The sequence below is a fragment of the Neopsephotus bourkii genome, unplaced genomic scaffold (assembly GCF_033783945.1).
Source record: "Neopsephotus bourkii isolate Nb327-2 ecotype Australia unplaced genomic scaffold, CSIRO-AGI_Nbou_v1 NB_882, whole genome shotgun sequence".
Lineage (NCBI taxonomy): Eukaryota > Metazoa > Chordata > Aves > Psittaciformes > Psittacidae > Neopsephotus > Neopsephotus bourkii.
Window position 1 is genome coordinate 2,286,287 of NW_026901376.1, and position 23,273 is coordinate 2,309,559.

Consider the following 23,273-nt stretch of genomic DNA (forward strand, 5'->3'; position numbering starts at 1 on the left):
GCACTACGACTATCTGGAGGCTGCCAGTCAGTGGTAAAGAACCTGAATTCTGCCAACACAGGAAGCTAAAAGTGGACTTTCAAGGGAACTTTACAGTGAGGACTGAGCTTGTGTTCCTGAAGTGAAACTTTAGGGTGCACTGGAATAACCTGCTTCTTTGCAGCACTTTGAAACTTTTTTTTTGAGAACAGTGTTGAATTAAAACTCTTAAGGGCTCTGCTAGGATAGTTATGGAGCCCATTTCCAATCTAATTAAATTGGCTTTTTAATAATTGATTAGACTAAGGAGACAATTCCATGGAATCACAGAACAGGCTGTGATAACACTAAATATGATTCCATGTGATTCCAGAGCCTGGAAGAGGCCTCTAGAGATTGTGAAGTCCAAATCCCTGCCCAAGCAGCGTCGGGTAGAACAGGTTTCCCAGGAGTGTGTTAAGTCAGGTTTTGAATATCTCCAAGGCTGGAGACGCCACAACCTTTTCACTCCATTTAAGGTCTTTTAGGGATTTCTATTTCACTCACAATGTGCTTTCTAAGAATTTCAGCTGGCTCTCACACTACAGTTAATAGTTTTTAGCCAACTAAAATGCTGCTCAATACAGGCATGTTTATATTTTGGCTTTTCAGGAAAAGAAAAGCCCACTTCAAAGACTAAATTTGATCTAAAATGAGTATCCTATTCTACAGGAATGCAAAACAGCTTTTGGATCCATGAGAAACTACTCAATTATTCTGTATCAGTATTATTAACATTTTTAGATAGTATTTTGTGGAGAAGCGGCCATGAGTTTACATGACTTTGCTTTTAAAGTAGGAGCAAGATTGTCTTGTTATCTGATCTCTCTCAGATGTTTCTTTGAGAATGCAGGTAGATATTGCTGTAAACAGATCAGGGTTTGGTTAACAATTGTCATAAGTCTGAAAAAGTAGTTAGCTTTGAAGGATAAACAAATGTGAGGACTTCCTACAGAATACAGACAAGAATCCAAGAGCTCACTTTATTACACAGCTGAGAATATAAGACACTACAGATGTCTCTTAGAAATATAGATCAAGCTTTAGCCTAATGTTGCAGAATTTAGTTTCAAAGTAATATGCAAATGTTGCTTGCTTTCCAAGGCACAATGGTATAAACACAAAACCAGCAGATGCAATATTTAATACAAAAATACAAATCCTGTTAATCTAAACAACAAAGCAGCACATTTCCCCCCATGTATAAACCTTAATTTAAAAAAGGTTAGCTTTATTCTCAGTCATGAAATGCCAATAAAAACTATTCCTTTAGTGACACCTACTCAGAATATGTCCCTGTTATACCAGCATAGTAAGTATGGATGTAACATGTACAAATTTTGCTGCATTATGCAAGAGAAGTTTGGCTTGTTTTTTTGCTGGTAAAACTGCAAAGTAACTCTGCAAAATTGGATTTTATCGGGAGTTTGAAATGCCCCCTGAAAGACTGAGTCCTCACTGAATTACATGAATAACTTTGACATTAGACTATTACTTTGTTAAATAAATTATCTCAATTATAAATAGCGTCACATTTCTGACAAACACTCTCCTTTAAACCTTGCATTTGAAGAACTTCTAATGCAAAATAAATTTAAACACTGTTTTATTGACAGCAAATACAAAGAACTGTTTGAGCAGTGAAGAACACAGAATCTGAATTTTAAATGAGCTAATAGTGAGATTACAAAGGAAAAAAACCAACCTATATATTGCTTAGCCTTTCTCAGGCAAATGAAAATACAAAAGTAATCCAGATCATACAGATTTCACATACAGTTCATGAAAAAGAATTTCAGCATCGATTCATAAAGCTGATTCTTTGGCTGACTGAATGTGATGGAGCAGCTGATTACAATAGGCAGGCGTCTGATGCTTGTGTGCAACCGCTTCAATCTCTTTCACGAGCAGTTCTGGATATAAACTGCTTCCTTCCTTTAAAACTTCTGTAAAACAAAAATATGTTGGGGGTTGGAACTAGATGATCTTAAGGTCCTTTTCAACCCTAACCATTCTATGACTCTATGCTTTATAAATCATTAGTCACTCTCAGTTTCTCTATCTAAGTTCTGTCAGAGTAGCTGAAACCTAACCTGGAAATTGTTCTATAATTCATGAAGTCATGACAACCTGATTCCTCCCTCATTTGCTGAGGTCTGTATTTTAGCATTTATGTACCTGAATACAGACTGATATACTAATAAATTCCAAAGAATTCATCAAGCAAGCGAGGATATGGTCACTTCCTGCCATGGTTTGTGTCTGTGCTCCGTATCCTGTTTACCACCTATAAAGTCTTCTGATATGTCAGCTACACTGATATTCCCCCTCTGGTGAGTGCTAGATAAACCATTACATTCTGCACCCAGGTTAAAGGTCTCAGCTCATACTTGCTGAAACCCAAAGGAAAGCTTCCAGCCTCTTAGGATTAGCCTCTACTTGTATGCGCCACTTTCATATGACACTTGAAAGCATAATGGAAAAAGTGCTGTTGAAAATATGTATGACTAAAAGTCTTACCTAGGACAGCATTTTGGATATTTTGATCTGGATCATCAAGATGTATCAACAGTTCTTGGTACAGAAACTCAATATGACCTTCCATTGCAGATTTCACATCACTGTCCTTTAAGCATTTAAACCAACTCGTCAAGGTGTGAGCAGCTGCCAGTCGTACATCAGATGAAGCATCATCCAGACGCTTTAAAACTTCTGAAAAGGAATATATGCACAACCAAACAGCACTGTGAACAACAAAGTCATCTTCTGCATTTGAAAAAGTTAATGTACATTATTATCACTGAAATTACTGTCACTTTCTTATTTCTGTATTTTGAACACTGTGTGTACACGTATATCATGGTTTAAGCCCAGCTGGTAACTCACGCTTAAGCCACGACAACGTAGTGCGTTGTTCCTAAAAGCACACAGTGCATTTTTATTGAATTGTTATGGTGACAAAAACATTAAAAGACATTTACAGAACTATTTAGATTAATTGAACATTCTCTACCACTCTAACAAGGTGCTATGGTTATTAATGCATTGTAGAGTTTAAGTATTTCCATCCTCTATCAAGCACAGTATTTCTATCATATGTTACTGTTCAGTGAATAACTGCATTGCAGACTATTTGAATATGCAAGATGCAAAGATACACTGTGACAATTGCCTGATTGTGTGTTTCTCCAAATTAAAAACGTTTGTTTTTAGATTTCTACTATGCCATGTAAGGAAATATATCAGTCATTAAGATGCTGAATTTGGGAAGGTCCGGTTTATTTGCATATATCTTTGAGAACGTAAATCCTGTTACATAGCATAGCATAGACTGTACTTCTCCTAATTCATTGTTTAGCATTTAAACACCATCCTAAGAAACATTACAGACAACAGGTCTATTTGAAATTACAGCACTCTAGATGAGCGTTTTCTTCTTCCTTCCCCCCCAACCCCTCTTTTTAAATTACAAACCCCAGCCCATTACCTATTCAGGTCTATTTATGGTACAATTAAATGGTTTGCTCTTGGCCCTCAAACACAGCACAGAGAACAATGTGACTACCATTTATATAATGCATTACTGTTCTGCTTTCACTATAGTTAGAACATTATTTTATGTAGTCTAAACTAGGAAGCAATGCAGATAAAATACTGGCAAGCCTGGCAAGGACCATAATATTGAGTGAAATTCCATCTACTGGTCTAATGCATAATAATGCTTGGAATAATGCTCAGTTCTGCACAATTGGGAGCAAGGGAATTTCCAAAGGACATGAATTTGTCTTCAAAACACCACCTCAATGAAATGACATACTGCAGCTAAAATCCTACTACAGAAGGGACTTGCAAAAAGCAAGTGCTGGTGGAGTCACACACACCGCCACCTACTCAAGTGTTTAACACCCCAATTTCCTAAAATGTGTATGTATACTTTATACACCTGAAGGAGTCTCATCTTTTTAAAATCACATCTTAGTCTCTGCAGGAATAAGACATTAAATTGCCTCTTTTACTCAAAAATGTGGCTAATGGTATGATTTTGTGCAGCACTTCACTTTCTCTATTTCCTTAATATCTACAAAATGTCTCTGGGGAAGAGCTACCCAAATAGTTAAAATACCAGGTAAGAGAACACAGGAAGAGCATTAGAATATGTGCATGGGAGTCAAGTAAGAATGGCCGAGAAACTGAGTTTACATGAAAACTGCACTTATTTGCACGTCAAACTGTTTAAAGGGTTTTTGCTGTCTATGCGGGATTTAAGTCAGATGCCACAGTGACATACAGCAGTTTCTGTCATTCCTTACTCTCTCTTAGTGCCTTCACCCGTATCAGCTGCAGGGAATCTGCATGCAGGGTGGACAGCCTGCACAGTGAATCCTAAAGTGGTACAGTCTGCCTACTGCTCCAGCATGGTGCTTTTCATCCTTAAAAGCTAAGCTATGAACAAAGCAACTGTAATTCTTCAACACTGAGATCTTGATTAAAACCCAAAGATTTAAAAAAATCAAACTTCCACACTTACCTGTGTAAGTATTGGTAAATTTATCTTCTTCAAACTGCCTCCCACAGACTTTTAAAAGAACATCAACAATACGACAAGCCATCAGTCGAGTAATTTTAGAGTCTTCATCCATGGCAGCAATAATTTGAGGCATTAGCCCATCTTTGACTTTTAAGACCTACAATTAACAGGAAAAGCATAAACCAACTCTAAACCAATATGCTTCTTGGTTACATCAGTTACTATTAGGTCTGACCGATACTGGCTTGCTTAATTAAAAAAGTTAACCTGAAAAATCCTGGAAGTTACACGGCTCTATTTTTGCCTCTCAGCAAGCTTGGAAAATTAAAACCCACCAGTCAATCATCCAGTTCATGATGTTCAGTGGATATGCAGATGAGTTTTATGTAACTTGTAAAATCTTTAAACTTCCTTGTCTTTTTACTTAGGAAAAAAAACCAAAAACGTTGGCAAGACTTTAAATAATTTGGAGATGAGGATTTTGTGTATGTACCGGTAGATGGTGCTCTTATTCTAAAAGGAAGCTTGTAAGTAAAGACTGTTGAAAGCCACTGTTTTAGTGAGCTTCATAATTTGACTTTAATATGTACATTTCATATTCATTAATGCAAAATAAGCATTAAGGCACTGATGCAGAAAATTGTTTAACTAGAACAATAGTCTCTGATATAAATGTTTTTGTATATGTGAACTCAACCAGTTAAATGTGTTTAAACACTTTGTTCAATTAAGGTCTGTTATAAAGACAGTAAACTCTGTGAACATTTAATAACATTTTAATTCCATTTTTTTAAATTCCTTTATATTGAACATATTTCCTGTGCATCATTTCCAAATGCTATCTTTGTTAGCAAAGAAGCTTCAAAAAACACCTCAGAGTCAATCCATAATCACTACGGTGCATAACACTTCTTTAAGTATAATCCTTGTTAACTCTCTACCTCCATTTCTACGGATAACCTCCAAGTTCCATCTCAAGTCCTTCTGCCCTTTCCAGGAATCATATTTTTTTTATATTCCCTAAATGGACCTGTGGGCTCCAAGGCAACAACGTAAGTGTATTTTCCACATTACACAAACTAGCTCCAGTGCTGCTGCGCAGGCACAGCTTTGGGGTCCAGTGATACCAAGTTGTGCTAATACTGGTGAGGGTTTTGTGCTATAGAAGTGACATTATGGCAGAACAAAGATTTACAAAATTTGATGACTAGTTCTATAGCTCACTGGCTGGTCTCAGGTCTCTTTATTAGGGTAACATCATCCCTCCACTACTGATGTATTCAATTACTTATACTCAATGTTATTATGAAAACTGTATGTCCATCTGAAAATACTACTTACAAGAAGGATTTAATCTTCCCCCCCCCCCCCCCATTTGTCTTCCTGCCTAAGATTTCAAAGTACATTTGATGAGAAAGAGAGAATTTACCTCCTCTGGTGAAAGCATTTCACAGTGAATAAGAGCCCAAAGGCATGATACAGCTGTAGTGCGGATGGCAGCTGCTGTTCTTCCAGCATGCCACTGCAAATTAGGAGCTAGTATGTCTTTTATCACAATCTCAAGGTAGCTAGGGAACAGCCTGAAGCCAAAAATAAGAAAGCAAAATAAAGGTTCATGAGAAAGTGATAAAGAGACTGACAGGATGTAAAAGAGATTTTTCTGTTATAGAAACATAGGCAGAAAAAAAAAAGACTGTAAAAAAAAATCTTATAAGCCAATGTGATTATAATGCATGTGATAAGCTTTTCATAGCTTAATTTTTCTAGATAATATTTAAACAAATACCTAACATTCATGGAAAAGGGAGGCTAGACTTTCTTCCACTTCAGACGATGCCCATGACTCACTGTGTTATCTTGGTAAACTACTTACCTTCTTTCTGTCTCATTTTCTCCATCTGCGAAGTGGAGATAACACCCCATATGAATGCTGTCAGGATTCATTAATATTTGTAAGGCTCTTTGAGACTGTCCAGTGAAAAGTATTTATAACATGAAAAGTATGAATGCTATCGATGAGACCTGAACTGCTGATACTGCAGGGAGCCTATACAGAATACTTCTGCTCTCCCTTGGCTCAGAAACCCGTCTCCCTCAAGGGTGAGAGGTCTGTAGGATTTTCTCATGGTGCCAGTCCCAATACTAGTTTGTTTTCATTACAAACACATAAATCTGTGATATTTTTGGTGATGCTTCCTCCTCCTCTACTGAATGGGCTACTATAATGCTGAAAGTTGCTGCAAGAGTCAGCAACTGCAGCAGGCTGTATTCCCTCACACCCATTTAATTCCATATCAATTTTAAACTGAGAGGAAAAAAAAGATATAGCTCTTACACACAAGTTAAAAAAAAAAACAAACCCAACCTTGCTGCATCCAAGAGATATTTGTGCCTGGCTGTGTCTGGATAACTAAGGCACAGGTTATTCACTGTGCCTCTCTGCCTTGAAAAGTAGCTGGCAGCATGCAAAAGAGATTGACAAATAACAGGGTAAAATCTACCTTGACTTGTGTCAAACTGTAAAACTTCCCACAAACCTGGAGTACAGCCACCTGAGTGCAAAACAGCACATCACCACCCTGCTGCCTGGCAGAAAGGGAAGAAGCTGTTACTGGATTGTCTAAGAGTCCTACATTTCCAGGATGAGTAAGTGACTCCTATAAGGCTGTGCCAAGCCACAGGAGGAACACAGCAGGTAAACATCAACAACAAACAATTATCACTAAGAACTTTTTCAAAAATCCCCTCCATGAAAAACAAAATCACCCAGCAATAAAAAAATCCTAACAGTATTCTATCAATGTAATAAGAAATGTAATTGTATCTGCTGTCCTGTGGCTATCCTTCACCCACTGCAGTTAGCCCCTGTCATCCAGGTGTAACCTGAGTGGAGTGTGCCCAGCCAGCCTGCCAGGCCTTGAATGTCTATTGCACACACATAAACCTGAAAATCTCTATTTTCAACATGATGAAACATACAGCTGGCTGCTTAGTCCCTCGGCTAAAGGAACATTCAGTGCCTGAGAAAGTCACAGATCCATTCTTGTTTCCTGTCCAGCAGATGGCACTTAAGATTCAGCAATAACAAGAAATCTGATTTCTCATTAGACACATCTAAATTTGTCAAAACCTTTTAGATAAATTATTTTAAACCCGTTTTTTGAGAATTAATATTTTTCTATTCAAAAAGTTGCTGGGGAAAAAAATACAATTAATGATCACCATCATTCCCAATTTCCTTTTAGCTCCAAAGCTAAAAGCAGGCTTGTGCTATCTGATCAGTAGCTGCTTCTGTTTTTAATAAAGCCTTCTGTTAAACTGCAAAGAAAAACCATTCTGTCAAACCATAAAGGTAAATTCCATCAGCATTAGGTTAACCATAATGCTATGCTATTTGTGAGAGTATTTTGTTCTAGTGCCTTGAAATAGAATCAGTAAAGCTGTATCTGGCAATTATCTGACTCAATCATGTCAGACTCAAAACAAAATTAGATGACCACACAACTGTGTTTAGCATAATAACTGAAAACCTTCTTATCTAAACTGGTAGAATGTTTTTAAGGAGCTAAACAAATTACTGCCAGCAGTGAAAGCGACTATGGAACCAGAACTTATTAGTGCTTCACTACACTATCTCTTATTACCATTATGATATATTTTCTGCTGTTGCTGATGCAATTAAATTCTCCCTCTTACTCTGGTAAATCTGTGTAACTTGATTCTAAAAGTGAGTCATTTCTATGAAAGAACATACCTTGTCTGTGCTATTTGTATTCACAGAATTGAGACTTTATTCTCAACTGGGTATGAAGTAACTAAACCATAATCTGTGCATACAGTAATATCTAGCTCTTACGCAGATATAAAAAGCAGAGCTTGGGTTTACTTTAAAATTGGTACCCCCATTTAATGGACTTCAGACTTAAACTTTCACTCCATGTTAATTATTTTTTTAAATGCATTTTTGTTCTAGATTGGCTTCTTTTCTGCTTTTATGGCACTGCTGCACTCGGTTTTACATGTTTGTGGATTGCTGTGTTTTGGGCTATGTGTATGTATAGTTTTCCCAGACCTGACATCCTAAATCCAGGTAATCTGAAACAAAATCAGATTTGCTTTTACAAATATAAACCTCCAAAAATGTTTTGCAAACAACTTTTCAAACTCAAAAACTTTACCTGTTACTTCCTACATTAAAGCATTTGCTGTGACAATGTTAAGTAGGATTAAGACTTCAAAGAGTCATTTAGTTCCTACTTTTTAGTTTCTGAAAATGAACCTACTGGTAAAATTCATTGCACTGCTCTTGTGCTCAGAGGACTACTGTTCCCAGGAGTCCTTTGTACAGACAGGTCTATTAACCTCATTGGGTGTACCCAGCCTTGACAAAAGGCCACTCATACTGGCCTGAGCAAAACAAGTTCCATCACTGCTATCTGTAGAGAGCTGGTGTGGCTACAATTCACTGACAGTATTACTTTGAAACATGTTCTATTTTTTTCTACTATGTTTTTGATGTTTTTTCCCTTTTCTGGGAACCCTAGTGAAACTGACAGCTCACTGGATTGTTGTTATTTTTCCTCTTTGGCTCCATTATTTATACAGATTACTGAGTTGCAGATGAAAGATTTTGTTGTTCATCCTATTTGTTTTGGCAGTAGTCAAAGTTTACTCTTTGGTGATGCTCTCCATGTGGTACTGCATTGATCATCTCTCTCTACCAGCAGTACCTGCAGGACCTATCTTATACTTACCTAAGCACTTCGGAGACTTTCAGAAGTGCTACCAATCCTACTGTACATGTCAGAAACAAAGAACGAATAAAGCTATCTGTTAATGGAGAAATCCTTCCAATCTCCTAGCCACCCTAGTCAGGAATGCTACGGGGTCAGGACTCCACAGCTTGCCATGTAATGTACCAGTCATTCTGCTTAGATGCAGCCTAGATGATTTTCTGTAGATCACGAGAGGCAGAACAGATTAACTCAGTGATTCAAATTCTATTCTACTCTAATCTGTAATGCTGTTTCTGAGAGGGAAGAGCAGGAGACCAGATAACTGAAAATTTATAGAGAAGAAATGCCAGTGTGACTTGTGGATCAGGTCTGAATTTGATTAAATACTTTGACAGAATGAACATATTTGATGTTTTAAAAACAAATGCAGGAAATAATAAATGTGAATCTATGGTAGGTGAACAGGAACTAGTAATTTATTCTGCAGTAAATAGAGGACAGTAAAATTAGGCCACAAAAGAAAATAAATAGACAGGAGAGAGTCATATGCCATTTTTAGATTGAAATAGGTTACTACACACTTAATAAACATTACGCTTGTGTTCAGGGCATCGCAGAATACAGAGATGCCATTTCTTGGCTTCACAGTCCTTGCAATCTCAGATGATACAGATCTAAGATACAACATATTAGCTTACAGCAAAGAGGTCCTGGAACACTTAAAATAGTTTTCAAAGTGCTTTTCTTTCAGGAAGATTCTTGCATATCTAGACTGGTCTTGTAACTACCACTTTGTTCAGTGATTATTTAAACAAGTAATCCACTGACTACAAAGAGATTTTTCATATGAATAGGGACTTTAACACTGGATCCTGAAAATACAGAAACAGGTAACAATGCACTTGGCACAAAAGCTTTCAGTTAAAAAAGGACAACTTCATTATATTCTGTGTTATGGACTCAGAAGTGTTTACACTACTACTAAGCTGAATTAATAATGACAGAAGAGCCCCACTGCTGGCACTGTTATAAATGGAGAGTTTTTATAAGCACTGTAAATTACAGCTAGATTGTACTTACAAAGTATACATAGCACAAAGCAACTGGAGACCTCTATCTTCAGTCACTGAGAGTAATAATAATTCCTTATCAAACATTTAGTTTAATGCTTGTTAAACATCATGCTATATGATGGGCATTTTGGATATAAGGAGGAAATTCTTTCCTGTTAGGGTGGCAAGGCACTGGAATAGGCTGCCCAGGGAGGTTGTGAATGCTCCATCCCTGGCAGTGTTCAAGGCCAGGTTGGACGAGGCCTTGGGTGATATGGTTTAGTGTGAGGTGTCCCTGCCCATGGCAGGGGGGGTGGAAGTTGATGATCTTAAGGTCCTTTCCAACCCTAACTATTCTATGATTCTATGATTTCTATATTCCTTTTTTTTTTTTTTTCTAGTGTTTCCTTACAATGACTACAGGATTCTCAGGATTTTGGGGCTGGCTGGGAGAAAAAGAAAAAGCCAAGTATCCCTCTGTCCGTATTTTCTAAGAATCCTCATTATAGCTTTCAAACATGCATTCTTATTAACTATAGCTCTTTATTTTTCTAAAGACTATCCAGATCTGCATGACATCCATTTTAATTCTCCATAGTGGCAGAGATAGGAATACAATGGTGGAGGAAGTCCAGACTTTAATTTATTTATATATATATATATTATATTTTAATTATTGCACCGTGCCCTTCTAAACATTGTTAAAAAATACAGCAAGAAAAATATACTGTAGGAGATGGTGGGAAAGTCTTTCCTCTTCCAGACAAGCTACCATGGGCACAGTTACAGGGGTTAAGTTACTACCATGGTCGTTACTTTTTAAAGCCACTGTAGTGTTCAAATAGCTGTGTGAAATCAGAACTCTGCTTACCCCTGAGAATTGACGGTTTCACTTGCTTTCTGGAGCAACTGTGATAAAACAGTGAAAAGTTTCAACCGCATCTGGGGATCTTTGTTTGGTTGAAGACATGTCTTAAGAACGAGAATAAAGTTATTTAGAGCCTCACCTATGACATGACCTAGAAAATAAACACATAACACTTATTTCAGAGTGCTAACAAGTTCTATTTAGACGTTTAATGTGTGAGTGCATTAAAATTTGTAATACAGCTGGCATTAAAAATAGTACTTAACTTTTCACTCTTGCATGGCAGCTGTTGATGTATCTGTGTTACATCGTATTAGGCAGTGTACAAATGCCCAAGCTCCATGGGCCCAGGTACCCACACATTCAGCATGGTGCTCCCTGAAGATAGGTTTACTCCCCATCTCATTTAGTCAGCTTGGTATTGCTGTGTTATGTAGCATGGACATATCAATGACATCTGCTAGTTGATGGGACCAGCAGTGCAAGATGACATTTTGGGTGGACTAATTTGCTGGAGGGGATTAACACTATACCTCTGAAAGCTTGAGGCTGTGCACAAAGCTTACCACTCCAAATAGCAGCATTAACTATGCTTTTTAAGTCTTTCAAGTTTTTCCACATGTAGCATTCAAGGAAAGATGTTCATGACTCCCAGAGGCATGGGAAAGGGCATGTTGGAAAGGGTCAGCATCCAAGCTTGGATGATAGAATTACTGCAGCAGTATGCTTTCTCCATGTTTAAATAATGCTTATTTGTATTTCACAGAAAAAAAATAAATCTAAAATAAAATGAATTTTAGTAGCTATTTGAAATAAAAATATTTCCAAATTTATTCTCTAGTTTAACCTTTTTCACATCCTATGACAAATTGTTTTCACCACTAAACAATAAAAGACGACAAAAAAACCCATAGCTGTTATCCCAACATTTGAAGAAATTATCTTCCCAAAACAGAAGGAAGTTAGTGCCTTTCTCCTTGATAATGATTAACGTCTGTATGGTTTTAAAGAGGAGAAACACATATAGACTATACACATGCTTTAGTCTGCAAGCTTCTTGCTGCAGAATGCTCTTTCTGCTCTATGTTTACAAAATACTACTTTCCTCTAGGAGTTTCTTCAGCTTTGCATCTTTGTGATGCACATTCCATTCAACTCTAGTCATTCTGAAAATCCTGCCAGAAGGAGACACAACACTGGCATTTCTAATGACAAGAATATTCTTCACACATGGAATGGACAGATTGAAGTATTTAAGATTCCAAACCAAGTTCAATAGTATTTAATAATATCAGGAAATTTAATGTTTAAAATAATAATACCCCCCCCAAATCTTCACTGTCTAGACTGAAGCAATACAGGGTGTTGAACTGCAGTTTGCTGTATTTCTGTGCCAACAAATAGGTCTTTACTCTCAGAGCAGCTATTCAAAATACATTGCTTCACGTTCTGAGTTCTGAGACATTTGAAAGATACTACTATTATACCAAACTGATAGCAGTAAATTCAACAGATGGAAAATAAACAAAACAAACTACATTGCTAATTTCAGTTTAAGCATACGTTCCTAAAAAGCAGTAAAAACTGAGAAAAATTGAAATGAGTAAAACTGATTAAATTGATTAAAACCAACATTATGTGTGGGAATGAAAAGAAACAACAAAAAAATAGCTGTAGGAGCTGCTCTGTCAGACAGAAAACAGACAATAGCATATTACCAGTGTTGGGTGCAAGCCAAAATGTTTGCCCAGACATCTGATGATTTATTCAGCATTAAGGAAAACAGAGACAACTGTCTAGAAGTCCCTCAGTCATGGAACTGGGAGCACAAATGTACAGAAAAGTTGGCCTTCAGATCTTGCACGGAAAAAAACTTTGTGTTCTTTCCATAGATGAAGAAAAGAAAAATTACTTATGCTGGTTGCTGCACAAACCAGCAAGGGGGTGCTTCATATAAATTTGTTGAGGCTTTTGTTGAGTTTTAAGGATTAAATGCAGAAGGTATAGTCCCTTAAAGTATAACTGTCCACGTTTACTTGCAGTAGCAAAAACAGTACTTCATCTGTAACCGAAGTAGCTGCCTACACACCCTTTTTAGGCAACAGAAAGGAAAAAAAACAAATAAACAGGTCTTTTCATTTTAATCATCTCAAAATGGGTGTCCAGGTGAAAAAGAACTGCCTGTCACTGCGTCCCTTGCCTGTAGATCTGAGAGCTGCATCAGAGTAACGTTCACCGTACAGATCTGAAGCTAGGTGAAAAGCATGTCAAAGTGTTGTACTCATCTATACACAGCAATGTGCTGAAGAACACAAGCTAGGGAATGTATGGATAGTCTCTTTTGTAAGACTAGTGAATAGATGGGAAAATAGGTATATTTTGCACGCATAAGCTACATCAGTTCATCTTTCCACAATCCTTAGCTATTACATTTACCTGAAAGCATACTTCTACATAAGTGCTTTTAGTATGCTCCTTGCAGTCAAAGAGCCTTTCGGAATTTGAGCTGCTTCAAAATTTTCTAGGGACAAACAGGATGAGGTTTCCACTGTCTCCTCCACCCTCATTAGACTCCCTCCAACCACTGCGTTCAGCAGTTGCAGCCCACAATGTAAGAAGGACATGGACCTTTTTGGAGTGACTCCAGAGGAGGCCATGGAGATGCTTCAAGGCCTGGAGCACTTCTGTTACGGAGCCAGAGGTTGGCTTGTTACGGAGAGAGAGCTGAGCTTGTTCAGCCTGGAGAAGAGAAGGTTCTGGGGGAGACATTACAGCAGCTTCCAGTGCCTAAGGGGGTTGACAGTAAAGCTGGAGAGGGGCTTTTGACAAGCACAGACAGTGACAGGACAAGGGAGAATGGTTCTAAACTGACAGAGAGTAGGTTTAGATTCAATACAAGGAAGAAGTTCTTTGCCCAGAGAAGCTGTGGCTGCCCCATCCCTAGCACTGTTCAAGGCCAGGGTGGATGGGGCTTGGAGCAACCTGGTCTATTGGAAGGTGTCCCTGCCTGTGGCAGGGGGTTGGAACTGGATGATCTAACCCAAACCAGCCTGTGATTCTGATTTTTAGTTTTGCTTTCCACTGCATTCTTGTGAAGTTTCTGAACACTGCACTATTTGTTATAAAATGCAATGTGTCTGCAGGCAGTGGAGGTTATTACTTTGTTTTTTTAAGAACTACTAAAAATGCCATACCTGAATGAGTTGCAATGACATCTAACTGTAATATTTCTGGAGAATAGCACGTCCAGCTATCACATGATACTGAAACCCATTCCATAAGCTGAATTATATGCTGTTGGTAGAGAGAAAGGAAACTATCCAATTTTTGCACTTCAGCTAATGAAGACATTGTTTCTTCCACCTGTTAAAACAGATATAGGACACCTGATCTTAACTGAAACAATGATTAAAAAAAATCTTTAAAACTTGTAATTATACTGTAAGAACAGAAAGGACACAAGAAGATTTCTATAGTTTAGACCCGGACAATCAAGACTGATATTTAATGTCTGCCTATCCTACATCCATTAACTTTACATAAAAGTGAAACATTTGCCCTGATTGAAAATGAAATCATAAGGAACACAGGAACATCACAACAAAATGAAAGAACCTCCAATCCATGTAAAAACCTATCCAAAAACTAACCATGTCATAAAAAACTCTTAGTAGCTTTAAAGACATGTTTCTCCTTAATTTAAGAATGCTTTAAAACACTGAGAGGGAATTTCTCACAATCCCATCTAACAGGCTATGGCAACTTCCAGAACACATTGTTGCTGCAGCTCCGAGAAGGCATGGTATTTCTCCTCTCTCCCCCTGTTCTCCCACCCCCCAATTTTAATTATTCTGGATGCTTTCTCAACAGTACCAGGTTAATTCTGAAATTCTCATCTGCTTAGAAGTACCAAAATTTACTGTTAGATTTGAAATCCTTTCTTCATATTTACATTTAAACTATCCCACGAGACAGGCAAATAAAACATGCACAAATAAAACATGTAAAGAACTACTAAATGAATTCCAGATATGATCATGCTTGGCAAGGAAACATATAGATTTTCATAACCAGTGTAGCAGATGTATTTCAGCACAAAGGGAAATTTGCTTTTACAGTTCCAGAAGTCTCCTCCCAGAGGTACAGAACTTTTTTAGAGAAGAGATTAAAAGCATTCTGAAAGCAGCATCTATAGTCTTAGTGATTTCAGTGGACAGAGAATCAAGAATGGGGAGCAAGACACTGTTAGAAACCCCACTGAGAAATAATGTATGTTGTCAGCATGGCCAGTTCTAGCAGGGAGAGATGCAGCACAGCGCTATGAATGACATCATTTGACTTTAAGTGGTTCAGTAGAACTACAACTTGTAGTCGTATTTTTAATATTTTTAAGATTAACTGCCTAAGTTAGCTGAAACATGTCTGGGACCTTTAGAATTTTACAGATCAATCATTTGCCAGACAAGATGTTATTATGGAAGTACCAGATGTGGAGAAAATAAATGAGATTTCTAGGAAAACAAGAGAACAAAACAGATTTTGCTAAGGACAAAGATTACTTCTAAAGCAGGTTTGCCTGCCTCAAGCACAAGATTTCTCCTTTCTTGGAAGCATTCTGCCAGCCAGCCAAAACAACATGTATGTAAAATACTCATTTATCTGTAAATTAACTGGAACATTTAACAGAATGTGTCAAGACAGAAACTGCTTCCCATTATTAATCCCACCACAGTCTGCAAGGAGTTTTTTTCCACTGAACAAGAGAGACAAAATAATACGTTCAAATAATCCCCCCCTGTTCACAGGGGATTCAAAAATAAACTCTTTAAATACTTTCAAGAACACATTAAAAACCAAAAAAAAAGAATAAATATGCCCATAGACTGATGCATATCTTCTCATTAAAAAGTGTCTCAGAGTTTTAAAAAAATAGCAAGGGTGATTTTCTTTCCTATATTTGAAAGTTAGCAAGTTTAATGACACATTATTTTCATGCTAATAATGGCTGAAAGAAGAGCCAAGATAACACAGGCCACTGGCAATGAAACAGAATCTTATCTTTAGGTCACCAGTTAAAGCACTGACAAGCCCAATACATGTTTAACAGACTCTTTAACAACTGATATGTCTTCAGTCTATTTGGGGCTGTAAACCACACTCATGATGATACCTAAGTGCTCACTTGGTGGTCTCCATCTTTTTCCTTAGCCCTAAGCAACCAGAAACACTGATGAACACAAAGCAAAAGGGACAAAAATCAAGCAAGACCATTGAGTGTTCACAACCAGGTTCACATCAATTGTGGCCTCTGCTATTTGTGATCTGCTGTCCCCTTGTAGAAAAGCCCGAATTGAAGTTCTATAATGCAAGTTATTGAATAATTTATGTTTACACTCAGAATCTTTTGGTGCTGAACACAGACTCCGTTTCTGAACAACACATTTATACTTGTAAAGCCAGCTGAAATACATTTGTCTGATACGGTCTTAAGCTATTTTAACAGGGCCTTCTTGCTTACTGCAAGTTGTACAGCTCACTTTGAAGCTTTAGAATAGTCAGTAACTGGGGAAAAAAGAAAATAAAAAATTCAAGCCATGTTTGTCTCTGTGACAAATCTGAAACACTGCAATTATGTATTCTCGTTGCCAGGTTTTCTATCTGTCTAGCTGAAAGAAAAGCTAATGAGAAAAAGGATTCTCATCCAAAGTACTGTCAACTTTAAAAATCATCTGCAACTGCAGGAACAGCTTAAACCTTTAATAATCTTGGGAGATTAACTTTTCTGTATGTGAAAATCAAGATTTATCTCCATGAAACTGCTTTCTTTGTAGGAGTATGAATTTTTAAGGTTTTAAATGGACATTGCTGACTTTATAGACCACTGTGGGGCTAAACAGACAAGATACTGCAAAACATACCAGATCCATGTGTCCAAAGCTTGCTTGGACAGATTGTTTAAAACAAAACAAAACTAACCCCCCAGAAATCCCACCCTCGCACTGGCTCTCCATAAGACAGATCTTCATGTTGTACCTCTTTGACCTCCAAAGTCTTTTTCAGTACTTGTTTTAAGCTTTGTTCTATCTTCTTTCAGAATAGTTTTCTAAGCGTTATGCCTTCATGGAGGCAGCCTGTCAGCTACAGGGCCATAAATACTGATGCTACACAGGCCTTTGGAATACCATGCCTGGGAGCAAGAGAAAAGGAAGTAGAAAAGCCATCGCATTTAAGGCACACGTTTGAAAAAAAAGACAACTTGGATAGGTCACAATTACACTACATGAGGATTGCTTGCTGATTTATTTCATATTTAGCTTGGGGAAGAAAGAGGAAGAGAGAAAATAAGGGGGTGAGATAATGGTTAGCCGAAAAAGCTCATCTATTACCAGGGCATCTACAGATGTCCTTGATTTTAAAGCATTCCTGCAACATTTAAACTTTTGGTTCTGGTGGTGAGGTAAAAAGGTCAACTACTGTTAAAACAGGCTGATCTTTGTCTAAAGATAAAAAAAAAGATTATGAAACGATCACTTTTTTAAGACTAGTAGTGCTCATGATCTATAGGTGCATTGTTCTTTAAAAGTCAGAAGATAAATTTGATTTTTTTTCTAGCCACTTGTGTGCTCCTGTATATAACCTAACTTTAACAATAATACAGTGACTTACAGCCACCTAAAAAGTAAGCAACAACAGTTCAACCAGCACCAACCGCATGCCCATGGATCTGCAGAATCCAGGGACAGGCATAAACACTTGAACATCTTTACCTAGACCATGGCCCAGTAATTAATATCCACCCAAGTAAAGTGTTTTTCTAGCCCAGTGAGCTTCCCATGCTCTGGTAATCTACTTCAAGCCACCCTCATTAAGAGCTAAAATCTGCGTTAGAAACATCAGTGTATGTTCTAGCCTTATATTGTTTGCAAGATGCAACAGGGCATTCAGCTCTTCTGGCACTACAGCTGCCCTAGACTTTAACCTCAACATTTGTCCTACCCTAAGCCTAGCACCACTGTTTCTTCCAGTCCCATGAAAGAAATAACCTGTAAAACCCTCACCTCTGTTGCAGCTAATCTCAATTACAGCTCTGTGGATTGCAGAATCCAACATTAAGATGAGATCTTCAGACTGTTGCCTGAAAATAGACGCAGCACCCAGTAACTATGAACTGTGAGCTGGCAATGCCAAAACATCAGTATTTTGACTGATAAATGGTAATGTCCTTCAGCCTTCAGAGTGACTACTAAATAGTTACTAACAACCAGACAGTGCCATAAGGATTGATCTTTGCAGAAGAGTTTTCGGACTAAACACAGAATCCAAGTATCTCCTCATGCTTCTTCCATTGTAACATTTGATTAATTTGAAGCTGCATGTATATCTAAATGTTTAACTGTTATGTTTCTGTATAATTTTTAAAATGGATTGCTACACACACATGCACATGTACAGATGAAAAACAAGCAATCCCGAAACAAAACTAGTAGTATGGTACAGATTCCTAGCTCTTACAAATAAGATTTTAAGGATTTATTCTTCTGGAGTTGCCTTAGCCTGTTTTTAAGACTAATTTCAGCTATGGAAAAAGAGGAGACAGACAGAGGGCACAGTCAAGGTCATGCAACACCAAATCATTTTGAACTCTAGGAATCTTTATGGATGAACTCTTAGTTAAGAATTTCTGCAGTTTAAACCTAACAGCAAGACAAATAATCATGGCTCTGTTTAGACAAACTGTTTTATCAATATTGAAACATCAGAAACACAGCAAAATATTAAACCAGCTCATAGTTTACCTTTTCTTTAAGGTGCTGAGAACCTGGTATTGCCATTATTGTCACCAAAACTTTCATTAGCTGCAAGCTGATTTCTTTGCAGTCTTCCTGGCATACTTCAATCAATGCTTGTACACAACAAAGTAACTGCTCCATATAAAAGACCTATTTTTTAATAAAAGCATTAATTCGTTATGTTTTGTTAGAAAATATAACAGCCTCTTTAAGGAACAGATATGAGAAATGACAATAATAAAATCTGTGCACTGTATAAGCCCCTAAATTGGTAAAATATTGATAATTTCATGTTCTTTTGATTACCTATATTCTACTTTTGTTAGAATATAATATAATCTTCCTCCCACACTGTTTGCTTGTACTTACTTTGTCCTGTTAACAAAATAAATGGCCCTGCTCTTAATCACACAATTATTCCATTGTGAATAAAAACATCAAAGCACTTTGGAACACTTACTGACAGTACTTTCCCATTCTGAAGTGCAATTTGTTAATTAATAAGGTATTTGTTACAACTCTTTCAAATATTTTTCCATGTTTGGCTATTTGAACGGAACAATAATGGTTAACTACATAAACCAAGAAAACCTGAGCATGTGCTTTTATCTCAGGCAATCTATCTCATTTGATGCAATATAATTCAGGTTATCTTGATCTAACTGATACCAGTGAAGTCAATATTGTTGTCAGTTTGCAATAACTTCTATGATAAAATACATTAGACATGCCATGAAACTGTCAAGATTGCATTCAGTGAACAGAAGGGGCTATTGTTACAAATTTACTTCTAAAAATAAATCAAGTCTAGGAATAGGTTAGCTATAAATGTTATTAATCTCATGGACATGGTCAATCCTTAGCTAAACAGTGTCTATGCAGCATTCGCTGTCTAAAATAGTGAAAGATTGTTTTTCCAAGACCAAAGGCCAGAACAATTCCACCAAATGCTTCAGCTGCAAATGAATGTGTCTACTGTATCTAATGCCAAATGGAAATGGTAAGTTTAACACTCCATAGCAATTCTGCAGATATACGTCAGGGAATTGTTATTTGTACAATCAGGTTATAGTGCTTCCAGTTATACGAGTTCCTAATCATCACAGGCTTCATGGAGATTAAGGTTAATTCCTGCACCACTGGTACATACTCCATTAGGGAAGAAACCTAATGAGGGAAGAACTTCAAACATGTATCTTATGTTGGCTCAAAAAGACAATTACGCTGGATTCAGTCTACACACATGACTAACTGTTTTAAAAGGAAGTCTGCATCTGACATGAAGTCAAGAGTTTTCTGAAGGCCCAGCACTAGACCTTTTTTGGTCATCTTAAAAGCAGAAGCCTAACAAGCTTTTGCTGGAATGAAAGCTGTGATTTCATTTGTGGAGGAAATTTCAGCGATTCTTCTTGTGCATCTCTAACTGATCTATTTCCACGTCTGAGCAACTGAAGTTAAAAATCTCCATTCCACATTGAAGAGAGTCTCTCACCTCCTTACAGCAATTTTCTTAAAATGTTAAAATGGAAAGGCCCAGGCATTAGTTAAGGGTATACTTAGGAGTAAATTTCTGATTTATAGATTCTCACTTAAGAAGAAGCAACCAAGCAACAGTTTACAGAGCACACTCCTAAATATGCCTACTTTTAAAGTCGCTAACGATATAAAACAAAAAAAACACGATGACATTAAGAATCTTTCTTGGAAAACCTGACATGCTACTTACAATGGACTGTGAAAAGTTTTTGGTAATTTTTACTGATGAGGATTGAAATACATGGTCTTGTTTGGATTGTGAACACAGGACATTTCAAAACACGGGTTAAATTCTGCCTCTGTGTCAGCCAAGGTAGTCCTCTATTAGTACAGTACATACTAAACAGTTTCTTCTCTCCCCACCATGCCTTTTCATTTTCCTCCCACCATATGAAGCCTTTGACAACAGTTCTCAAATCTCGAACCCACATCTGCTGAGAGGATGGACTGCTAGCGAGGTTTGGGAATAGCAGATTTGACCAACAGATAACAACATGGCCCAGGGAGGGCAGGGAAGCTCCTGTTTTGTCTCAGACATACATCCACAGCTATATCCTGAGATAGGGTGGGATAGGTGTGCAAAGGAGGGATGGAATAGGAGCACTTAGGGAGAATGAGAAAAAATACGTTAGAAAACCGTCAGTCTGAAACTGGAGTCTGTTGTGAATTTCCCAGTTGCCCTTACCTCTTCAGATCGCTGACAAACTCCATCTTGTGACAACATGTTCCCAAGATCAGTCAAATGAGGCTGTAAGATTTCTTTTGGGCTGCCTCGAATCACTGCAGTTAGAACCATTATACAAGATGGCTTAGGTGTCTTCTCAAAGGCTGATGTGATTAATCTCAATGATACCTTAGGGCTGACAAACGTTCCAATCAATTCTGCTGCTTTCACACACTGAAAAAAGAACAAGAATAACTTGAAGATTTTCCTAAAAACACAATGTATCATGGTCTTTTTAACATTCCAGCTGTTATTTTAAATGCTCCAGCAGTTGTCTTGTAGGCCTTTTCCACTTGTTCAGTAATGATTATATGCATGAAGCAATCATCTTGACGTGTGTTCAGTACACAAATAAGACATGCAAGCACTCTTCTCAGCATCAGACAAACTTCCAGGAGAAAGTAATGCACAGAAATGAAGTGTACAACTTTTAATGTAATGAAGTGTCTAGTTTGGGATAACCAGATGTTGCATATTTAATAGTTTAGCATTCTGTCCTCCAAATGATGTTCTGAACCATGCTCATAATGCATCTACCACTCATCTATTAAAAGCAGCAACAATAAACCCCTGACAGAATATTTTTTTTTGTTAGTGTCCTATATTTTGACACTGGTGTCACAGTTTTGGTCTAGTGTGAAGTCACTGCCATGGGCGAACTGCCCACTGCTTTCAGCCTCTTACTTCTTTAACTGAAAAGGCTTAAATAAGTATATATTCACCATGACACTCATGCCCTTTGATCTCATCTCTACCTTGCAGATGTAACAGGATGTTGTATTCTACATGAAATACCATCACACCAGAGCTTACTGCCTGACTGATGCCCAGTATTTACAGACACGTGCATGAATAAAGAAAGATATAGTCAACTACTGTGCCAACTACCTGTGCAACAGGAACATTTCTTTCTAACCCATTTATTTAATGGTTAGCTCATTTCCCTGAACATGAAAGCTTATTTCTCTTTGTAGATAATTTCTAGCCTAGCAATTTAGCAATCGATTTTTAATTGCATCTAATTAACATTTGAATCATCCTGTTTTTTCAGTCTTGATAGAAGCATGTAGCTATGAATTCTGTAATTTAAATCTGCACTATATATAGCTGTTTATTTTCACAGGGGTGAAGACTTGAAACAGTTATAGTCAATGTAGATGTGAACTCGTCTTCTTCTGTACTTTCCACAGAGAATGAAAAAGACTCAGTGCTTTGAAAACTAGAAGAGGAAAATAAAATTAAACAATTCAAAAACATTAACTGATACAATATGGATTTATACATTTGTAGTCATCAATTTATCTGCTTATTTTAACAGTGGGGGAAAAAAAAAGAAAAACGAAAGAGACAAGACCATCTAGTCTTTTACACATCTCATTTGGTATTAGTATGCTGGAGAAAGACATGCACATTTTCCAAGTTGGTAGCTGCTCTGAAATGGGTTCTAGAGTGACAAATGACAGAGAAGATAGTCACAGTACCCTGGGAAGCAGCATCACTAAGCAGATAAATGGAATTCAGAAACAAAAGTTGCTGAATCTTAAATTCTGGCACAAGACAGAGTAAAAATAATACAGAAACCATCTGCTAATTGGGAGTAAATCTCTTAGAAGCACCTGTAAGATTAGTGGTAGAATTCTAAGAAAGAGACAAGTATGGTCAAACAAGGGCAAGGAAATACTTTGTGCTGCTTGAACACATACTTTTGAATTTATAGCAACAAGCACTAGATGTAAAATTTGACCAGGACAGCAAAGCTATGTGGATTTATTCTTCTAATTATTTTTATATGTATTTTACAAGTACTAAGGAACCTGAGAAACTGTATACCCATAGTGACATATTTCTTACTTCAGTCTTGAGACATTGATTTTCTAAGGCCCATATACCCCTTTCTGAAACAGCAAGATAACTTCTGACAGTATTTCAGGTTAAGTCTTCTCTACTACTGATCAGTGTGTAACTGGCTTAGTTTACAAGCTCAATCTCACCGGCAGCCAATGTGGACAGAAGCCAGACAC

General features: G+C 37.3%; 1 protein-coding gene across 1 annotated transcript in view; it reads right to left on the reverse strand.

Moving 5' to 3' along the window:
- Nucleotides 1-978: 978 nt before the first annotated feature.
- Nucleotides 979-23,273, reverse strand: part of DNAAF5 (dynein axonemal assembly factor 5) — a 29,435-nt gene continuing 7,140 nt past the window's right edge. Inside the window, exons 6-13 of the mRNA XM_061357069.1 lie at nucleotides 21,214-21,426; nucleotides 18,999-19,142; nucleotides 14,397-14,565; nucleotides 11,206-11,353; nucleotides 5,976-6,126; nucleotides 4,547-4,703; nucleotides 2,539-2,730; nucleotides 979-1,964 (exon numbers count right to left, since the gene is read on the reverse strand). Coding sequence (XP_061213053.1) covers nucleotides 1,825-1,964; nucleotides 2,539-2,730; nucleotides 4,547-4,703; nucleotides 5,976-6,126; nucleotides 11,206-11,353; nucleotides 14,397-14,565; nucleotides 18,999-19,142; nucleotides 21,214-21,426 — 1,314 coding nt within the window. The 3' untranslated portion in view covers nucleotides 979-1,824. The remainder of the gene's footprint in view (nucleotides 1,965-2,538; nucleotides 2,731-4,546; nucleotides 4,704-5,975; nucleotides 6,127-11,205; nucleotides 11,354-14,396; nucleotides 14,566-18,998; nucleotides 19,143-21,213; nucleotides 21,427-23,273) is intronic.